This window comes from Ischnura elegans, chromosome 11 (assembly GCF_921293095.1).
Source record: "Ischnura elegans chromosome 11, ioIscEleg1.1, whole genome shotgun sequence".
Taxonomy (NCBI): Eukaryota; Metazoa; Arthropoda; class Insecta; order Odonata; family Coenagrionidae; genus Ischnura; species Ischnura elegans.
Window position 1 is genome coordinate 43,638,907 of NC_060256.1, and position 20,799 is coordinate 43,659,705.

At 41.2% G+C, this 20,799-nt stretch overlaps 1 protein-coding gene across 6 annotated transcripts in view; it reads right to left on the reverse strand.

Annotated features, from left to right (window-relative positions):
* The window catches only part of LOC124167546 (ETS-like protein pointed), a 592,213-nt gene that overhangs the window by 71,062 nt on the left and 500,352 nt on the right, over positions 1-20,799 (reverse strand). For all 6 annotated transcript variants that reach the window (XM_046545502.1, XM_046545499.1, XM_046545501.1 and 3 more), the window contains 2 exons: positions 18,960-19,157; positions 17,584-17,898 (listed from right to left, as the gene is read on the reverse strand). In XM_046545502.1, coding sequence (XP_046401458.1) covers positions 17,584-17,898; positions 18,960-19,157 — 513 coding nt within the window. The remainder of the gene's footprint in view (positions 1-17,583; positions 17,899-18,959; positions 19,158-20,799) is intronic.

Below are 20,799 nucleotides of genomic sequence, written 5' to 3' on the forward strand. Positions count from 1 at the left end.
TAGCTTACGGCGTGAATCGTTAATTCAGCATCGTGTTAAAGAGCGCTAAATCATGCTAATATGGCGAGGAGCTATTTTTCAAGCCCTATTACTTCAGGTGACACTCAATATAAAAGTAGGTGGGGGGATACTTGAGCAGGTAGAGCAATTCAACTATTTAAGCAGCACATTAGAGGAAAACGGACACAACAGTAAGGACATCAGGAAGAGAATCGCGCTAGCAATGGAGGCGTTCATGAACAGGAAGCAGCTTCTGAGAGGATTGTTATATTGGAGTTTAAAGAAAAGGTTAGCGAAGAGTCTGAACTGTAGTGTAGCTCTTTATGGTGCGGAAACGTGGAAACTAAGGAAGAAGGACGAGAGAATACTGGAAGCATTCGAGATGTAGGTATGGCGAAGAATGGAGAAGGTGAAGTGACGGAGAGGAGGAGGAGCGACGAAGTGCTGGACATGGTGGGTGAGGAGAGACAGCTTTTAGATGAGATAAGGAAGAGGCAGAAGGTCTGTATGGAGCGAGTACTTAGCGGGGAGGGGATGCTGAAAACGGTTTTAGAGGGTAGAATGTTAGGTAAACGAGGATGAGGAAGGAAGACAATAGGATTTTTAGATAGAATGAAAGGAAGTAGTCCTTACTGCGAATTGAAGAGGGCAGTGCTTGAACGGAAGGGAGGCTCCCAGAATACTTCTTTAGTACTCCATGGTAACCTATCTTAGCCGGTAGAATACTATGATAACAATAATATTACTTCTGAAAACTATCTCCTAACTCTGATGGTGATCAAAAACTATTTATCACTAAATTATCTCCGTCTTATGCAACTCATGAGAAGTTCATTGAGAGAAGGAATTGCTCCCAAGAGGGTACACAACAGCGAAGTACGCGAGGTCGATGCGTGGAAGGGAGGAGTGGATAAGGAGCGGCAGAAGAGTGCGATGTTATCTCGTCATTTGTCAGAGGGTCAAGACAATCGATTTTTCACCTCGTATACAGGCAAGGTTGTGCGATAATGTAAACCGTATGAGTTAATGAGTGAATGTAAGAACAATTTTGGTGGATTGGAACGGAACATCTACAAATGCGTGAACCAAATTAGAAGATTGGCGAGCTTTTCAAACTGGAAGTGGTGCAAATACGATAATGTGGGACTTGAGAATGACCTAAAAGTGTTGACACCATGGTGGGAAGTGGAGTTATATATTTAAGCGTGGAAATCATTATTGGTGGTTTATATTTTGGAATGGACAAATAGGAGGAGGTTATATTTCGGGTATATATATTAGCACCAGTTGGGTGATTACACGATGATTTTCGTCTTCATTCTTGCGTCTATGCATGAAGAAGTTAACGCGTACCAATTAATGTACGGGGTCATAACTCGAGTTAGGTACAGGATTTAAAAACTCTCTTTACATTTCACATTATATCACAATCTAAAATGCAAATAAGTCGAAAGAGCCCACAATGAACGAAAAAATACCCTCTGAGAAGCATACTCATCCACAGAGTAGTATGAATCTCTCCGCAAGTAAATGAATGAACTATGCTGGGTCACATCTGGCCATCGTGTAAAGCTTCTAGTGATTATGAACGGGAAGAATGGACTGCTGGATGCGAGGAGAAGATAAGGGTGGCAGAGGGAAACGGTGGACAAGGGGAAGGAGAGGGTTGACATCTGCTTCGAACAGATCCAAGAAGACCTTCCGTCCATCTTCGAAGACGTGAAGCGCACGTTCTCCGGAAGATAGAGGGTTGACGTGAATGGTCGAGGACGCGGAGAAGTTATAAGGCCCAAATCACTTGGCCACTTAACGCTGCCAGCCCCAAACCACGCGCACAATCAGGACCTCGGTCCATTCACGACATACCGAATTTTGCGTTTCAGAGATTTTATACGAATTAGTCTGGGAGCCGAAAGAGACTCGTAGGCTGCGCGGTAGGCTTAGAATGCTTGAGCGATTGAGTGATGCGTCTTCTCAATCAACCAATATCGTATAGTTCACAGCTTATACATGTTAACTCATTCTATACTCATCAGGTACTACAGCCATATTTCTTCGACAAAAATTTCCACCTCATCGTTCAATTCTAATCATATGAAACAATTCAATACGAAGTAATATACATACTACATGTAAGTCCATTTAGCAGACATTACGAATGTGTTTCCAATGTAAATACTTTTAAATGTTTTCAATATATTTTCGTTGAAAATGGCACTAAAGCGTCTAAACGCCTAGGATGTTAACCATCTTAATGCCACGGGCAGATACTTTTTTGTTTCTCTACTGAGAGGTGCCACGAGCATCCCTCCCTCAGAAATAACCAGAGGGATAGTAGGGATTCTCTCCGGATAAATGTAAAAATAACTACAAATACTTTAGGAATAAGGGTCGAGACTTAAATATCAGAGTGAACTTATAACGTGCTTGCTCTTATATATTGAGCTGTGTGAATATTTTGTGGAGTAAATCAACCCTCAACCTTTAATCTCCTTGTCTGATTTGTACTGGTTATTGGACTGAGCGCTTAGACGCCCTACGCGGTTAGCGCTTAGGCGCCGTAAGCGGCCGCGTGCTTTGCTTACCGCTTAAACCGGCCCTGATACTATGCCACTGAATGTATGACCTTAGGTTGTCCCGGCGTATCAAGTGCAGAAAACTTTCTCGGGTTTTCCACCGGTTAATGTTCTCGATGTCTCTTGACGTTTCGATCAGCGACTTCCTGTTCATCCTTACGGGATTATCTGAATCCTCTCCCCTGAAGATCCCCTGAGGATGAGCACCAAGTCGCTACTCGAAACGTCGGAAGACATGGAGAAGATTAACCGGTTGAAAGCCCGAGAACTTTTTCTTCTATGACATTGAATGTTCACTACAGTACTGATGCAGTTACCGTTGTATCGCCTTACACCCACCAGCTGTCAAGCCTCTTCGCCCGATGTTAACCACCCCTCGTCCTCCTGTACAACCCACCGTGCCCGACTTCAGGTGGCGAACGCACTGAATTCTTTATATTTTTATCGTCGCACAGCTCCCCGCCCCATCATGGGCGTAATCTCCGCCCCTACGTCCCGGGCGGCGTGAGGTTGTCGGAGCAGAAAGAAGCCAGCCTCCCGCTGCTCACAACAATCGTCTCTATGGAAACCAGCACCCCAACCTCCCCCTTGCTCACCATACCTTTCTCGTTTGTCATCTGCCTGCCTTCGCCGATATCTTTATATTCCTCTGAATGCTTCAGTATGCAAAAACAGGATAACACACTCGACCTTAAGTACGTTCTAGAACTTGATATACTCATAGGATTCCTTCCGTCAACATTTGCAATGACTGCATGAGACATATGCAGATATTTGCTCCCTGGAGGAGATCTGCGAATTTTGCGGGTGTTTTTTTTTTCTTCTTTACTGTAGATAACTAGTGTGGTCACCACCAATAATCGCCTCCATAAACGCAGGCACCTCAAACTCCTTTATCTTTACCATACCTTTCTCGTTTATCATCTGCCTGCATCCACCGGTATCCTTACATTCCTCTGAAAGTTTCAGTGTGCAAAAACAGCGATAATGCACTCGACCTCAAGTAGGCTCAAGAACTTGATATACCCATAGGCTGTCTTCCGTCAAAATTTGCAGTGATTCGGTGAGTTCATGAGGCCTGTGTGGAACGCAGATATTTGCTCCTTGGAGAAAATCGGCGGATCGCGTGAGGGTTTTCTCCATTTTTTTTATCACGAGTGTGGGCACTGCCTGAGGATAAATCCTCACAAACCTGACTGTATACGTACTAAGGACCAACCCTCAAAAATTCGGTTTGGGAGGAGGAAAAATGTGTCAGGCTGGTCGGTTTTTCCCGGAGTGTCAAGTTATCAAGAGTCGAGTTTTCAGGGTTCTAATGTTGATCTTATGACTCTTCAAAATGCTTAAAAACAACTTTAAAACTCACTATTTATAACATTTCCCGGGGTAGGACACCTAATATTGGCCCCCCAATATTTTTTATAAGTCAGCATCCCTGAGACCAACTAGGTAATTTTAGACACAGTATTTATGGGGGTGACAGACACCTAAGGCCACATGGAAGGTTAGTGAAGTAAAGGTGGAGAGAAAACCAGCGTCGTCATTGGCCTGCTCTTATTTGAAGGTGCCAAGGAAATCCCTGCTTAAGGTCCCATTGACGGATGGAGTGCTGTGCTTGGAGTTACCTCCACGAAGCACTCAAGCAGGGATCGGGCAGTATACGAAAAATCTCCGCCACTGAATTGGGAGCAACAAGGAGGGAAGCCAGAACTCTAGATACCACATTACTTCGACTTCGTGGCAGATCTACTATGTAGATGAAATCACCAGGTAAGAGTTTTTAACGCCCTAAACAGTCTTGCCACCGGTCTCAACGGTGCCTAATCAGAGAAGATTTCATATTCGCCGGTCAAAAATCGATACCTTACCGAGCGATACTGAGAATATCAACTTTGAAGCTCACAATATTTTTACTCCCGGCGGAAACGAAAAGTTTAGAGAGAAATGCCGACCGATAGGTATTTATTTCACAACCAAAGAGGGCAAAAATGCTTCTGAATACGCCTGGGGTCGTCTAATCTGCAAGGTGAGTGATAGAGGGCCTAAAATTAATCGTTTTCATCAAAATCTACGCCACCACCAGGATTCGAACCGGGACCCTTTGGGACGGAAAATATCTCTGGCCATTGCAACGACCTGCTGGCCCCCCTCTCTTCAATTACCTCCCCATCCTCCGATTTCTCCCACCCCACCCAAAAAAAAACCTAATGGGCACGTGCTCATCCGAAGACTCGTCCCATCCCCTGCCCATCACCATTCTTCCGACACAGACAGCAAGCAAGCAGCCTGTGCTCATCAAGAGGCTCGCAACCACCGCATGAATGGCCCCCCTCCTCCTCCACGGCCACGTGACGCACCTATACCGTTCCGCGCGCGTCCTTTGATTGTGGGGGTCCACTTCCTGTTTCCTGCCTAGCGCGCGCAGAAAACCCCGAAGCACACCGCCACTTGGAGACGACGACACCACCACCACCACCGACACGCCGCCCTGAAGCTATCGGATTCCACATCCTCTTCTTCTCTCCGATGCGAGGGGACCCTATAGCTCATACCCCTGCCTATCACATATTGCGCGTCCTACCGGCCGGCCCTGGGGGAGCGGCACCGCCCACCCAAAAGCACGCTGGCACTGTATGTGTACAGGGAATGTCCTTTTGCTGCGTCTACACGCCTTGCACGTCGTGCCTTGTCCTACACCATTCGTATTTATTTAATTTAACTTTATTTCTTTGATTCCGTTCGTTATTTGGGGTTTTGATTGTACATATTAATCAATAAACCAGTGTATGTTTTGCTAGGTTGATGCTTTAAGGTTATTTACTGTTTGTCAAAAAGAACGTGGCTATGTGTTGTTGAGAAAAAGAAGGGATAATTAAAAAATAATTTAAGAGTACGTTTTGCGAGCTTGATATTTTTAATTTTATATTGTTTGTTTAAAAGGACGTTGCAATGTGTTGTTGATAAAAAAGGGGATTGCTGGAAAAAAATTAATAGTATGTTTTGCGAGCTTGATATTTTTGATTGTTTATTATTTGTTCAAAAGAACCTTGCAATGTGTTATTGAGAAAATAAGGGTTTTGCATGAAAGTAATGGATGGAAAGAAATTTCAAGAGCGGAGACATGTAAAAATAGAGGAAATACCAAATTGAGATTTCAGTGAAGTGTATATTATTTTAGGGATCGCGACGTAACAACCTTCGCCCATCCTTCCATCGGGAATACACCTACGGAATGTTAGGCAAAACGAAAGAAGGGCTGGAAGGTAATAGAGATTCGGAGGCTACGTGAGAGGCCTAGATTGCTTAGTCAATTAGGAATAAATACCTTCAATAACGACATTGGCCCCAAACCTATCGCCGGAGGTATCACTCTGAGACAAAATAAAATGATGTGATTCAGGCTTTAGGGAAAAAGGCATCGTTAAAAAGAACGTATTGAAGCACTAATGTAAGATTAAAGGCAGGTATATCGTCTATGTAGGACAGCACCTTCTGACCCCTTCGTTCCCAATGCGTTCCCTGACGTGAAAGCAGTGTCATTTCCCTTTTCCCTGCGCCGTCTTTTCATGCACCGCGGACCAAGTCGCTTTTCCATCCGCGGGAGGGAAAAGAATGATGGAAAAAAATGAGTCGACCTCAACGCTACGAAGGAGGGAGCTCTCTTCTCGCTCCGCGTACCCCATAATGCAGAACAAACGGATGAGCGGAGGGTTTTCCTCTTCAGGGCACTTCGACACCCGGCCATTCGGTGAAACCATGCATAAACAAGAGGGCCCTATTGCCCCATTTAAATCTCTCGGCCGGGACCGAGGGAGAGAAAGGCCGCGGATAAGGGTTAGCGACACCTTCGTAGCAAACTCCGAAGTACGTGCCTCATCTATATTTATTTCATCACCAAAAACGGCACGAAGGCCTTTACATTGGCTGTTCCTTAAACAAATAACGCCTAAAAGATAACAAACAATAGCACAATAAAAAAACTAACGGAAAACAAAATTTTTAAACATAAGAAGGTGCAGTATTGATTAGACAGTGGTGAATTATTCAGATGGCATTTTAAGGTGGCTTTGTAACGAGTAGCAGAGGAAAATAGGTCCAGGGAAGGGATTTTTGAAGCTGTGGTATCCACTCGCGTCGCTAACGGACAAATTGATCCGATTTTCACGGGGAAATGAGGTGTTATTAGGGCTATTAATACAAGTCAATACACTTGATGATGTGATCTATTAAATTCATTAATTTACTATGCTATTCCTCGCAATTACAAACATCATACTGCAAAATATTGGATAAAAGTGAACTGCACTATACTCATCATCGCGCCGCGGACATTTTTGAAAACCGATTAAAAGGCGACCGAAGTTGCAACAGAAATCAGCCTTCTATGTGATGGAATTGGGCCTCCTCTATACAGTCCCATTCTACCGACCAATGACTGACTTGACTGATTCATACCAATGTTTGGGGTGAACGAGACGAGATACGACCGTCACTTTCTCCGACAAATCTAGCAGTTAGTCGTGGTATTCAATCCTAGCTAGTCTCGCCCGTTATTCGCCAGTGTGTTTGCTCTAATCATCCTCCCACTTTTAGTTCCTTTGCTGAAGATAATGTTGGCTTATTCTTTCTCCTAATATTCCCGATTGCAGTTCCAATTTTTTTTAAGTGTACTTACGGAGGGAGCGAAAGCGACTTGTCTAAATTATGACTGCTAAAAACATTCATATAAAACTTACGAAGCTGCGAAGTGACGCAGAAAGCGAAAAATTCAGCTTCATGAGGAGGTAATTAGTAAACTCTAACTCATAGAGAATATTTTTCATGCTCAAGAAGTGTCTACTTTGTTTGATCCTTCTCCTGAATGAAATACTAGGTTATTTGTCTATCATCGGAAAAATGTAGGAAAAAGCAAAAAATCTTCGCTGACAAAAATTTGAGGCAATCATCTCTATTTTATCCATTGACGTTACATAACACGGGTAGAAAATGTTTCAACAGTAGAACATACTTGCCGGCCTCGGTGGCGACGGGGTTAAGTCCTCGCCTGCCAAACAGGAGGTCGCGGGTTCGAGTACGTTACCCCTATCCAGGGCATGGTTGTTTGTGCACGTTAAATTGTTAACATATTAATAACCCCGATGTAAAAGGCCGTATAGAGCTGTTTACGGTGGTATGAAAATAAATAAATAATCAATCCTCAATGTTAGTCTTTTCAAGGGGAATTTCCACGTATTTTAGAACTTACAGCGGTTCCATTTACATGGTGACATTTCTTAATGCCCCACTTCTCCAAGAACCCAGAGGGCGATTTCAGCTCCACGCTTGAACTGAAGCAAAACAAATGAGACACGAAAAAAAATCTTTTCGGAAGGAATTGGTCGCACCTACCGCAACAATCGGCTACGCCCCAGTCTACACAGGGAGGGAGAGAGAGTCGATAAAAATAAAGACAAAAATGGAAGGTCTCATGGAAGGTATTTCAACGTTGCGCTATGCGTCGAGACTTAGGTGCCAGGATGCGATCGCTGGGCTGGGCGGGAAATGGAACGGAAGCACGCTGGTTGGGAATAATGGGACGCACATCGGGGCCCCCCTGGCGGGAGAAAAGAGAACGAACTACACACACAACAAGCGGAGACGTCGAATGGGCCAACGACGAGGGAATTTTTTTCCACCGCCAGTCTGGTAAAATGGGGGCGGGTCTCTCTCTTTCTGTGTGGAGGAAAAGTACGAAAAGACAATACGCGATCGACGCATACATTTTTCTGCCACCACTTCGATTCCCATTCAGGGAGAAGGGGGTAGTGAACCCGCCTGTGGAAAAAATCGTAACTTATGGCCGGTGGGAAAGGCAATAGGGGGTATGGGAGTGAAGGAGGAAATTAAAAGCATTTTCTTAAAGGCGCTCGGCCATTGTCATGCAAATCCGTTCTTCGGGAGGGGAACGGGATGTTTTTAAGAGGTTTGCGGGTGAGGGTGAGGATGGAGATTTGTGGCGATAACAGAGGCCATTTTCTTTCTTCGACTTCTGACACAGTTCGCGGATACCTATAGTCCTTATGGAAGACTTTATATGTACTAAAGAAATAATAATCTATCAGTGTAATTTATTCTAATTCCTAATAAAACCTAATCAAATTTTTCGTAAACTTACACATTAACCTAAAAAAATCGGTGCGGATTGAATGAATTTTGCTTTATAATGTAATAATTAGAATGATGAAAAGCAAAGAAAACTTCATAATTGCTCATGAATATTTAATTTACGACGTAAGTTTTAACGGGGCACGGGATCATCTGGTACAAATACCTACATTAGCCTACAAATTTTGTTCGGAGCAGATTAGATTAATTTCTTTTGATTTTTTAGGTGTTCATTTTCTTGTATTATACACTGGGACTGCAAGGTCTACAACGCTTAAGTCACGGGGACTAGCAACAGAGCTTTGTAAAGGGGAAAATAAACGCAGGGTAGCAACCGAATCGAAGAAATATGAATTAATGCTCCTCACGGTTCTTACATAACGACCTTGATTACTAAAATACTAGTGGACAACATTTAATATATTTCCATGCAAAACGAAACAAAAATACATTGAATGTAGCAATAAAATTCATCAATTACTCATACATTATGCCACATGGGGGAAAATTTTATTTTTCCGATCGTTTGAAATCAGTTTTAAACGTTTTCTATTGAATAGACATTTTCCACTATTATACACGGTACAATTGTGATATTCAATACATAATCGAGGAAAATAGCAAATATTTATTTCAATAAGGAAAAATTCAATTCCATTGCGGTTGAATCTATGGATCAAGGGGACTGCATACAGTAGGCCCAATTCTATCTTAGATGATTCATTTCTGTTGCCACTTCGGTCGCATTTTAATCGGATTTCAAAAATGTCCATAGCGTGGTGATGAGTGCGATCAAAACTTTCCAATATTCTGTATTATTATGTTTGTAATTGCGAGGAATAGCATTGAAGAGTTGTGAATTTGATAAATTACATCATCATAAATATAAATTTCGTTTGACACCCCTAATTATACATTTTTCCTCGTGAAAATCGGATCAATTTGTACGTTAGCGACGCGAGCGACGACTTTTGAAACCCATTTAAATGCGCGGTGGTTGACAACAAATTCAGGATCGAATTTAGGATTTATGCCCATGGTAAATCGGTTTGTTCAATAAATTCAACAATTAAACGCGTACGAAAAACTATGCCCTGGATAGGGGAAACCTACCCAGGTGGGACTCTCATGTAATATCCGTGCTTCGGATTTTATTCACGATCAAAAGACTGAGGTGGTACTTTGTTCTCAAAGCACAGAGGTGTACCATCGAACGATATTCTGCACACAAGAAAGTGACCTCGAGCGAGCTTGTCCATTTGAGTTGTGTGTTCGAAAGCGTTTCGGAGTGAACGGTGGGAAGCAGTGGTATTGTCTCGGGAAAATACATATGAGCCCAAGAGAGTTCAGAACGGTCGGCCGAATGGGAAATGTATGCCAGGCGCCTAGCTGTCGAAGCAGAAGACATTTACGTACTCCAAGGGGAGGGGAGAGAAATCCACCATTTCGTCCGACCAATCCAAAGAGTGCAGTGCAGAGCAAAATGAAGGAAATGTTCGAGGTGAATACAAAAAAGGGGAACAAGTCCGTAATGTTGAAACTTGAGTTTTCTACCATTTTGGGCCCATTTTGATCGGTTTTTAATGTAAAATTTATTTATTTATTTACTCCTGTACCAATTCCGTTATTTGGGAAGCAGGAAAGCTATCGACGGGAGAATCAAGAAAGAAATTATCAGCATAATTGCCCAAGCGAAGAGAGCATTCCATCAAAAGAAAGACCTGCTTACGGCGGGAAACTTAAATATGGAAGTAAAGAAACAATTTATAAGAACCTACATTCGGAGTGTGCCCCTGTATGGAAGTGAGGCATTGACAATGACAGCAGCGGAGAAAACACGGAGAGAGGCCTTCGAAATGTGGTGCGGCAGAAGAATGATGAGGATCAAATGGATCGACCGAGTTAGTTTAACTTAATGCTTGATGTCGATATTTGGTGGAACTTGGTGACATGAAACATTATAAAAGACACACTGTTATATGTTCCACAGAAGTCTACTTATGACATAGTATAATGTCGAAACCCTTTGAAAATAACATAGTTTAATGTCGAAACCTGGGTCGGTCACTTAACTTTTGTGGAACATACAACAGTGTATCTTTCATTATGTTTCCCGACCGAGTTAGTAATAAGGAAGTTCTATGAAGAGTAGGAGAGAAGAGATGCCTTACGAAAACCTTGATAAGAAGATGGAACAATATTATAGGCCACATCTTGAAACATGATGGCCTGATGAAGACAATCGTCGAGGGACAATCGTATGACAAAAACGGAAAAGGAAGACCTCTAACAAAATAAACGGAACATGTAAAGAAGGGCGTGAAAGATAAGAAATACGTAGGTCTAACAAGAGCAGCTGATAGGAGAATTGAGTGGAAAATTGCGTAAAATCAATCTTAAGATTACTGAATGGTGATTCCAGTAGCTGATAACTGATTAGTGATAATTCCAGTACCACCGAAAGCAACACCATTGGCCTTCTACATAAACTACTATATTACTTCTACATAAGGGTTTTTAACTAAACAATCAAACGCTGTGTACCACTAACCATTATATATTTATTCATTCCCATACCACCGAATACAGCAAACATTGCCCATGGTACAACGGGTTGTTCAATGAATTTAACAATTACACGTGTACGAAACACTATGCCCTTGATAGGGGCTACCTACCCAGGCGGGACTCGAACCCGTGATCTCTTATATGGCACGTCAGGATCTTATCCCCCTACCACCGAGGCCGGCAATCAGCTCTTACCCCCAAAATTATTAAAATTGCACTTGTACCGCTTTGCTTCTAGGGTCCTCAATTAATATTTGGACCAAATAACTCAACGAAATACAGCCTTCCACCATATCATAACGCAAGACGAACCTACGTATGGCAAAGAGATTAAACCTGTTTGAAAAAATATTCGATAAAAAGGCCTGGGAAAGCATTCCTATTCAACAAACGGAGGAGAAAATAGACATTAAGAGTGGTATGCGAGAAATGAATAGGAATTCGGACTAATATAGCCTCCAATTTTTTCTAGTGATGATATCAAGGAGAGTAGGAGGATTTAATACCGAGTCTGCCAGAAAAAAAATAGGTTTCCAAGAATGTGGAAAAGGGGACGGCTGGGCCGCTATGCCTCCCGAAAAAAATTACGTTCCTCGGACACTGATGCAACACCGTCATCTCCCTCCACCAATCCCATTCAATCTCCCGCGAACGGCCAGATCCTCGGCCCACGCTGACAAACGACAGTCTATTTCCGTGCGCGTGCCTTCCCCCTCACCGCTAGCCAGGGCTCCGGTGAACTCGCGTGCCTTTAAGCACGCATCTTTCCATTAACGTCCTGCCGGTGGGAAAACCGATACGGGCGCGATCGACAGCAAAACATATCTAGGTATAGCAGAGCAATTTATTCATTAAAATGGTGGAGGTAAAAATTCTTCCATCTTTGAGAACTCCAATCAACAGTTTTTTTTTATAAAAATGTCCATAAATTGATTCGTTTGAGTACACATTACAACAAATATTTCAACTTACACGTACTACACTAAACTGACTAAAAGTAAGAACAACATATGTTTCTAATGAGGATGAAATAATACTATATTTTATTGCTCCAAAAAATGTAAGCATTTTAGAATATCATAAATACAAATCAGATTTTGCTGTTATTTTCTATTGGTGGGATCAACTTCAGAAAACAATTGTAATGCTGTGTATATTACTGCAGTAGCAAAAATGTCATCCAGATAAACTTTTAATTAAGTCATTAAAATACAATCCATGATTTCGGTAATGGATTCCGTGCCAACGAATAGAGTGAACAAATGATGAGTATTTATTTCATGGTAGACATTTGAGTTAAAGGTTCAATGACTTTCGAGTTTGTGAAGGCTAGTGGCACCTCTAATAAATCAATATAAACTGTCTGCTTCACACACGAATTTCAAACTCTGAGTTCACAGGATATAACTGATAACTTCAGACTTAACTGCGTGAAACCTTTCCATTATGGAAAATAACAGAATAAACATTGGTAGGTTCACTAATATATTGAAAAAGGCACGACCAGGGTATCATGACATGATAATATCATCAGCTGCAACTATCCCTTGATACCTGATCTGCTAGTTACCTGAAGATGCAACTATGAAACCCGGTTCGTACATTTTTAAGTATATTGGTGAACCGAACAAATTTTTGGTCTTTTATTTTATTTCTTAGGAGTCCTTCACTAACAAAAGTATCATAGAAGCTAGCATAATGGCGAGATACGACAGAACAAAACGATACCTCCACTCATCCGCTCATCTAGTACTCGCAATACTAGATGAGCAGATTTTATTCGGTGGGAGATCGCTGAGCGTTTGTACAGCGGATGTATCGAAGAGTTTGACAAGATAATGGCAATTAATGAATGGGTAATACAGATAACAGGGAGATAGGAATATATCTTACAATCAGTCAAGCCCCGAGTCCTTCACAGCGTTGGCAATAAATTGAACATAACGCACTCTAACGAAACCAACATAAAATTAAATACCAATTACGCACCCCACAAACGTCAATCAAAGCATGATTATTAGGTTTAAAAATTCAAGGTCAGAAACGATTTCTTCGATTAAGGTCACAATACTTTTACCATTTATTCAGCCGTACGACCACTCCATCGGAAGGGAGTGTCTCACAGAAGCAATCAAGCGGTGTAACAAATTAACTAGTATAATGTATCTTTAATAAATGGGCGAGTGACGGATGATTTGGCAGTCGGGTCAATGAGTATTATATTAACCACGGTATTAATTCGAATCACGTGAAATACCATTCTTTGTGAGAAAGAAATCCATCATAATCAATAAATAAGTGATTTATGTGTCGTATGCATGGTTATAATTGCTATCTCCAATTTAAGGTCAGCGCAAAACGTTAGAGAAAAAACTTATGTTAACACAAAAATGTAAGAGATGAGGCAAGAATCAAAAAATGATCTTTAACGATGCAAGGAAAACGTCATGAGTGTAAATCACAGGCGGAGTATAAAAATACATTCATTTAACATTAGCATCAACTAGTTAAATAAAAAATATAAGTACGAACTGCGTCGATACCATATCCAAAATTGAATATAAATATCATTTTGAAATAAAGGGACACTATTAGTAATGTTACATTTATGACTGTTAATATGGAAGAAATTAATCGCAGGGGATAAATATTCATCTTTAAGACTAATTACAATGATAAGTTTATATTTATGGTATTTTCGAGATGTCAAATTCGTTTCATCAAAGAGGGCAATCCTCACGTGAATATGTGAAATAAGGATTCATGATGCATATAAGCGCCGGAGATGGTGAGCACTCAAACACATAATGTCAATGATTAAGAAAAAAGGAAGCTATCAAATTATCAAGAAAATGATAATTTCTAAAATTTATGAAAATATAAGAATAACACTTCACTTTTTCGTTTAATAGGCATGATCAGGGCGTCATAGCATGTTTACATTTCCAGGTAATTCTTTCATTTTCCATATTGGGAAATTTCCATATGATATAACCTGAAAAGTCGACCTCGGTGGCAGCGAGGTACAGTCTCGCCTGCTAAGCCGAAAGGCCGCGGGTTTGAGCCCCGCCTGGGTAAATGGCCTCTATAGTGTTTGAGTATGTTCATTGTTGATTGCTGAATATTTCTCGTCGTAAAACACCAAATGTTGGCTGTTTTCGCGGCAAATAATAAAAAAAGCACTATATCTACGAAGTACTCAGTATCGCAGAGAAAGGAAAAGGTCAATACTCGATACTCAAAACTAGTATCGCCCCAAGGATATTTCTTGATGAGTCATCGCCCAGCTACCGAGTTCACGAGGGGAAAGGCGTCCGTGGTGATTATCTTTGGCTCGATACACGCCCTACATTTATCCTTATGATTGTTATGAAAACATCTTTATAACCATCGGGGTACGAAAGTGGGCGCGCGGTTAGTCTCCTGCGTTGCGAAACTTCACGGGAGTCTCGGGGAGGAGCCCGAGTAGGAGATCCCGGGGCGCAATTAAGACGAAACGAAATAGAAAGTTGTTCACCCATCCTTGAACGATATGAATCAAGTCACGTGACGGATTAGAGATTCTGACAGAGAATAAGGAGGGTGTTAAAAAAAACCTCATCCACAATGAAAATGGACAAACATTACGACATTATCACCGTCACTTTAGGTAAACCCTTTAGCAGTCGTGTCGGTTCTATAAGACCCGAGAGGTTTATTTTAATCAATAAAAATTAATTCCGTTACATATTTCAGCAGTTTGCGTCCCACGTAATCCCATAGCGTGCATTTTCTTTCCATGCAATTTTTTGTTCAGATATATGCATTATGTATCATAATTTAGCATTTTGTCCGGACGCGAGTCTTTGAGTATTAAAAAATACCGCTCAACGACTCGTTGCGAACGTTTGTGATGCAGTTTTAATATACGTAGACAGTAATAGCAAATTATCAGTAAAACTATATACAAGACCTCTGAATCATATTTAAAAGGAAAATAAAATTCTTCAAATACTTTCAGTTTCTTATTACTAAAACCCAGATTTATTTCAAATCAAGTGACCATTATTACTTAAAAGTTTGAAATTCTGGGTCAACATGAACCTACGCAAGTAGTAACGTAACTTTATCTCAAGCGACTACGCAAGAGTTAAATAGTAAATCTGATTTGAGAGAAAGAGTGACAAGGAATTTCAGTATAGAATATTTACAATATATTTTACGATGTAGAGGCAGCTTTTAGATGAGATACGGAGGAAACGATTGACGACTGCTTGGTGCTGTGATTGCAGGAATACGATACTAGTCTTAGTCATAGCTGTGGCTAGTTTAATAGGTAGTTGTGAGGCCTAAAACATGGTTAAGTGCATAAAAGATCAAGTTCAGATGATTTTCGAGTGAAGCACGATGAAGCGAGGGGATTTGCAGATGCACTTATATGAGGGGCGGCGCGCGGTCCACCCCCGCTGCCGGCCCTGAAGGAGATGGGACGGGACGCCCCTTTGGCACTCGGCGAACTTGATCCGGACGCACGCCTCCCAAAATAACTGGCGCAAACCGCTCCGGCGATTGGAAATCCCACGCGTACCTCGGCACGGCCTACAGCCGCCTCGCGGGCGGAGGGTAACTCCACGCCGCCTGACTACTAAATACCACGGTGGATAAGTGACGTAAGTTAGGTGGAACCAAAGAGTGGCTAAATAAGAACTAGTGATTTCCCGACGAAAGACATTAATAATATCTTCTCGGAATTAATGTATTTAGGTATAGCGGTGAAACCTAACCGTCGTTCTAATGACAAGTCTTCTGCCATATACGCAGATGGCGAAGAAAGGCAATCAAATTTGCACTCACTCACATACTTCGTATGAAAACCAAGGTCTCTCTCTACATTTCAAGAAAATATTGTCAAAAATAATACCATTATGCAACTTTTACAACTTGTATAGGAGATAATGATTCCGAAATAAAAAAAAACACTACCAGATCTATCGCACGAAATTAGTCCACGGACTTGTAAAAACTGGATACTACAATTTAATCAACTCGGGAAAGCCTTGCATATAGGCAACCCACATCATACACATTCGGGTTGCATAACTACAATATCAAATTTGAATAACTCCTTAATCACCAAAAATTCATAAAATGAAGCTATGTAACCGCAGTCTCAACGAAAAAACACAGCGCATCCGATTCAATCAATTTTCGTAATAATTACGCTCAGTTTATAATTAACTTAAGTGAAAACGTAAATGAAAATTAAAAAAATCGAATATCTATGTAAATAGAAAAAAAATGTATCAAAAACCAGTTTTTCAACTGGCTATGCAACTATCTGTGGAGAGGAGCATAGGTGTCGACCAACCGAATTAACCAGGCGGCCTCGGTGATGGAGAGGTAAATAAATCCCCGCCAATGCGATGGTAAAAAATTTGTGATTGGCATGAGCAGCGATGTGTGAATGGCATGAGTTCCGCCAGTGATGGATATTCCCATTCACAGCATCAATGAATGTGTTAGTCCCATGTTAATTTCATCAACATCGCTGTAAAAAAAAGCCCTATCCTTTCAAATCGAGGATAATAAAAATGCGCTAAAAAATTAAAAATATGTTTCTGACTTTAATCGCAGTTCGGATTTTACGGTCTTGGACATTTTCACTCAAAACAAGTAGTAATTGAGTTTTAAGAGCTGTTTCTGGGAAATTCTAGGGGAATTATAACACGTTAGTAAATAAAAAGTTACTGGATAATTTTCATAAATACTATAATTTTAATTCAATAAATTCTTCGCGGGTTTTCAAACAGGTTAGGGTCCGGATGTTGTAGACCAACGTTACGCTGGGAGTCTATCCCAATATCGTCAGGGCTGATGATGACCCTAACCATAGACAGGTCTAAGGGGGGGGGGTGACGTGCCCCTCCCAAGATCCTTAAAAAATATGCATGATTTTTAATACGGTCTCATCACTGCGTTTGTTTCGAATTACGACGTTTCCTTGTGCCCCCCCCCCCCCAGAAAGAAATCCTGGATCCGCCCCTGACCCTAACCCGGTTGGACATTCAAGAAGAATTCACTGAGGTTATTCACAGGGAAAAATTATATTATTTATGAATAAAAGTCTACAATACATTTTTTATCTTCTGAAGATAGCGACAGATAACAAAAAAGTAACACAAAATGACTTGGAACAGGAAAATTAAAGTATTTTCGGAAGATTGCTAGTGAATTTTAATTTACCACGAAGGACTTAGGTTAATTATCATGAAGTGCGTTCTTTCTTGGATGCGGAAATGAAGTGGTAGGTACTCACATTGACTCTCCATGAAGGCATTGTTCCCGCCTCCGGGTGCGGACTGGGCGGACGGGTGCTGTCTGGGGTGGTCGGGTGAAGGGGGCGGGTTGCCCGGGGCGGAGTTGGCCCCGTTGGGGCGCTGGGGCGACGACGACCCCCCCACGGACGACGAGGAGGCGGCCGAGGTGGAGGGCTGCTGGGCGTCGGGGGCGGCCCGGATGGGCTTGAGCGGGGGCATATTGGTCAGGATGTCGGACAGGTCGGGCACGCACACCGCCTCTTCGTACAGATTGGGAGGAACGTTCTCCAAGGAGTCCCGCTCCCGTTCCACCTCTGCAAAGGAAATTAAAAGGAAACCGTGGTCATAATTAGTGATGGAAAAATAGAAATCGATCTTTTGTCAAAATAAGTTTTTCGATAAAAGATCGATTTTTCGAGAAAATATCGATTATTCGATATAACGAGTTTTTCATCGAAATGAAATGATCGATTTTTCGATCAATGAATTTTTCAAGCTATCGATATTCAATTTCTCCATGTTTCCGGTGCAACCGCGTTGGTTTGTTGGTGATGATAACAGTTTCGCTGGCAGCAGTGCCGGCGACTGGCACCGGAAACATGGAGAAATTGGAACCTGAATACCGCGGAAACCTACGTAGTCCTATCGATTTTCAATCGAAATGAATACCTCGAAAAGTCCTCGTATAGGTTGGGAGGCTCGTTCTCGAGGGATACTCGCACTCGTTTCCCCTCTACAATTGAAATTATAAGGGAACCATGGTCATAATTAGGGATGGAAAAATGGAAATCGATTTTTTATCAAAATCGATTTTTCGAGAAAAGATCGTTTATTCGAGATAAAGATTTTTATCGAAATGAATGGCTCCATTTTTTGGAGCTATCGATTTCTAAGGTATCGATTTTTAATCGAAAAGAAGACTTCTTTTTTCAAGCTATCGATTTTCAATCTAAATAAAAACCTCGACAATACAACAAAGATCCTCATTCTCCTCCCGTTCCACCTCTACATTGGGAATTACAAAAACAACAGCCATAATTATCGATAGAAAAATGTCAGTGAAATCGATTTTTCGAGAAATTGATTTTCAATCGAAAGGCTTCAGGTTACTGGGGTGGCAGTATGATAACAAAGTATAAACAACCAACAGAAATTATAATTGCTTAAAAAATAATATACGACCCAGATATTACAACTTTAACCCTATATTAAGTATTGAAAGTATTAAATAAGCCCTTACTTTTTCGAATAACGGTAATGATAAGAGACTATTTGAAAGGGCTGTAATTATTGATGCAGAAGATGATGAATTCCTTAAACTAAACCATCCAAAGCAAAATATTTAGGTGCTAAGCTCATATTATGGTGTACAAACCTCTCTGCAGGATTTCAAGGTGTTCCCACAGGATGTCGCCCATGTAAGGGGGCGCCGTCATGATAAACGTCTCCTTGCCCATGGCGACCAACTCGCGGCCAGTGTGCCCGTGGAAGCTGGGCTCACCCTCGAGCGAGAACTCCCTCGTTGCCCAGGACAACCAAACGGACACGTGGGCCTCCGTCCACAGCCTTGGATCTGCGGAAAAAAAGAAGGGGCAATGAATTAATGATCATGACTAAAGTGATAAAAAAATCATCGACATTGAATAAGTTTCACCCCATAAAATGATAGATTCCATGGCATTCTAATAATAAAAAAAAATATTGAGGGCAGAAATAGGGAAGTTTCACTCCATAAAATGATAGACCTCAGGAGGAGTCAGTGCGTGTATGGAATTATTTTTAACCTTCCGAAATAATGTCTTTACCACGGAGCCATTTCTTAAAAAATATAATCTTTCAAAAAGAAAAGGTATACTCTACGCCATTCAATAGAATAAGCCTCGTAGATGTTGATTACTTCATGAGTAACTATATCGATGCTGTATTTTAATTGAATTCACTCCAGTGGTCGTATTTCGTCTTTTCTCGTGGCGTGTAACTCGGTAAAAACTCAAGACATCACCAAGAAATTTCAAGTGTACTTCAAGTAGACCTTATTCAACACTTGCATGTGTTTAAATCTAAGAAATAAATTTTACATAAGGTGAAATTCCGTAGTGAACATCTCAGATTTGTTATTTGGGTCAGAGAATGGTATAATTACATTAATCAGAAAATTTAAATATGATAGCATTTTTATTGATCAATACGAAACAACCGCGTTCCCAACTGATCACTCTTAGACTTCTTCTCGCTAAGGGCTTAAAAATACGCCCGCTTTTAAGTACAGCGAAACCCTGATAGGAAAATATAGAAAATAGAAATTAATTATCCCGAAACAAGTGTATTCCTTAGGAAGATACATGATTATGCATATCTTAGAGCCAACACGTATTAAATACAATAGGAAGATTTATATGATGCATCAATATCACAGAATCCGACATAATATTAAACAAAATAATTAAAGAGAAGACATACGTATGTAAGAATATCTGAAAATGTAAACGTATGTAAGAATATCCTTCTCGCGTATATAAAGAACTAGCCTCAGAACTTGCCCCCTACTTGCAGTTAATATTCAGTAAATCCATCAAGCAACACGAAGTACCTAATGACTGGAAAATCGCTAATGTAACGCCAATATTTAAAAGTGGAGACAAGGAACAGCCATCTAATTACAGGCCGATATCTTTAACGTCCATCTCTTGCAAAGTCCTTGAACACATCGTAGTCAGCTCGGTAATGAAACACCTAGACGCGCAAAACTTATTAATGGGAAATCAACATGGATTCAAGAAAAGCAGATCGTGCGAAACTCAGTTAGCGCTTTTCGCCCACGATATTTTAGACTCCGGGGAAGACAACATTCCAGTAGACGCGATTTTTCTTGATTTCAAAAAGGCATTTGATAAAGTACCCCACGGAAAGTTAATAATAAAACTGAAATCTTATGGTCTAGACGAAGATGTCATTTCCTGGATTAGAGAATTTTTGAGCGACCGCGTCCAAAGAGTAGTATTAGACGGTGCAGTCTCCAATGAGGTTAGAGTGACTACTGGCGTTCCTCAGGGTAGTGTCATTGGCCCACTCCTATTCCTTCTTTATATAAACGACATTGGCGAAGTAGTGCAGAGTAAGTTACGATTATTTGCAGACGACGCTGTAGTTTACAGAGAAATTCGTTCCAGCAAAGATATAGATGAACTAACGAATGACCTTGCTGCTATCCAAGC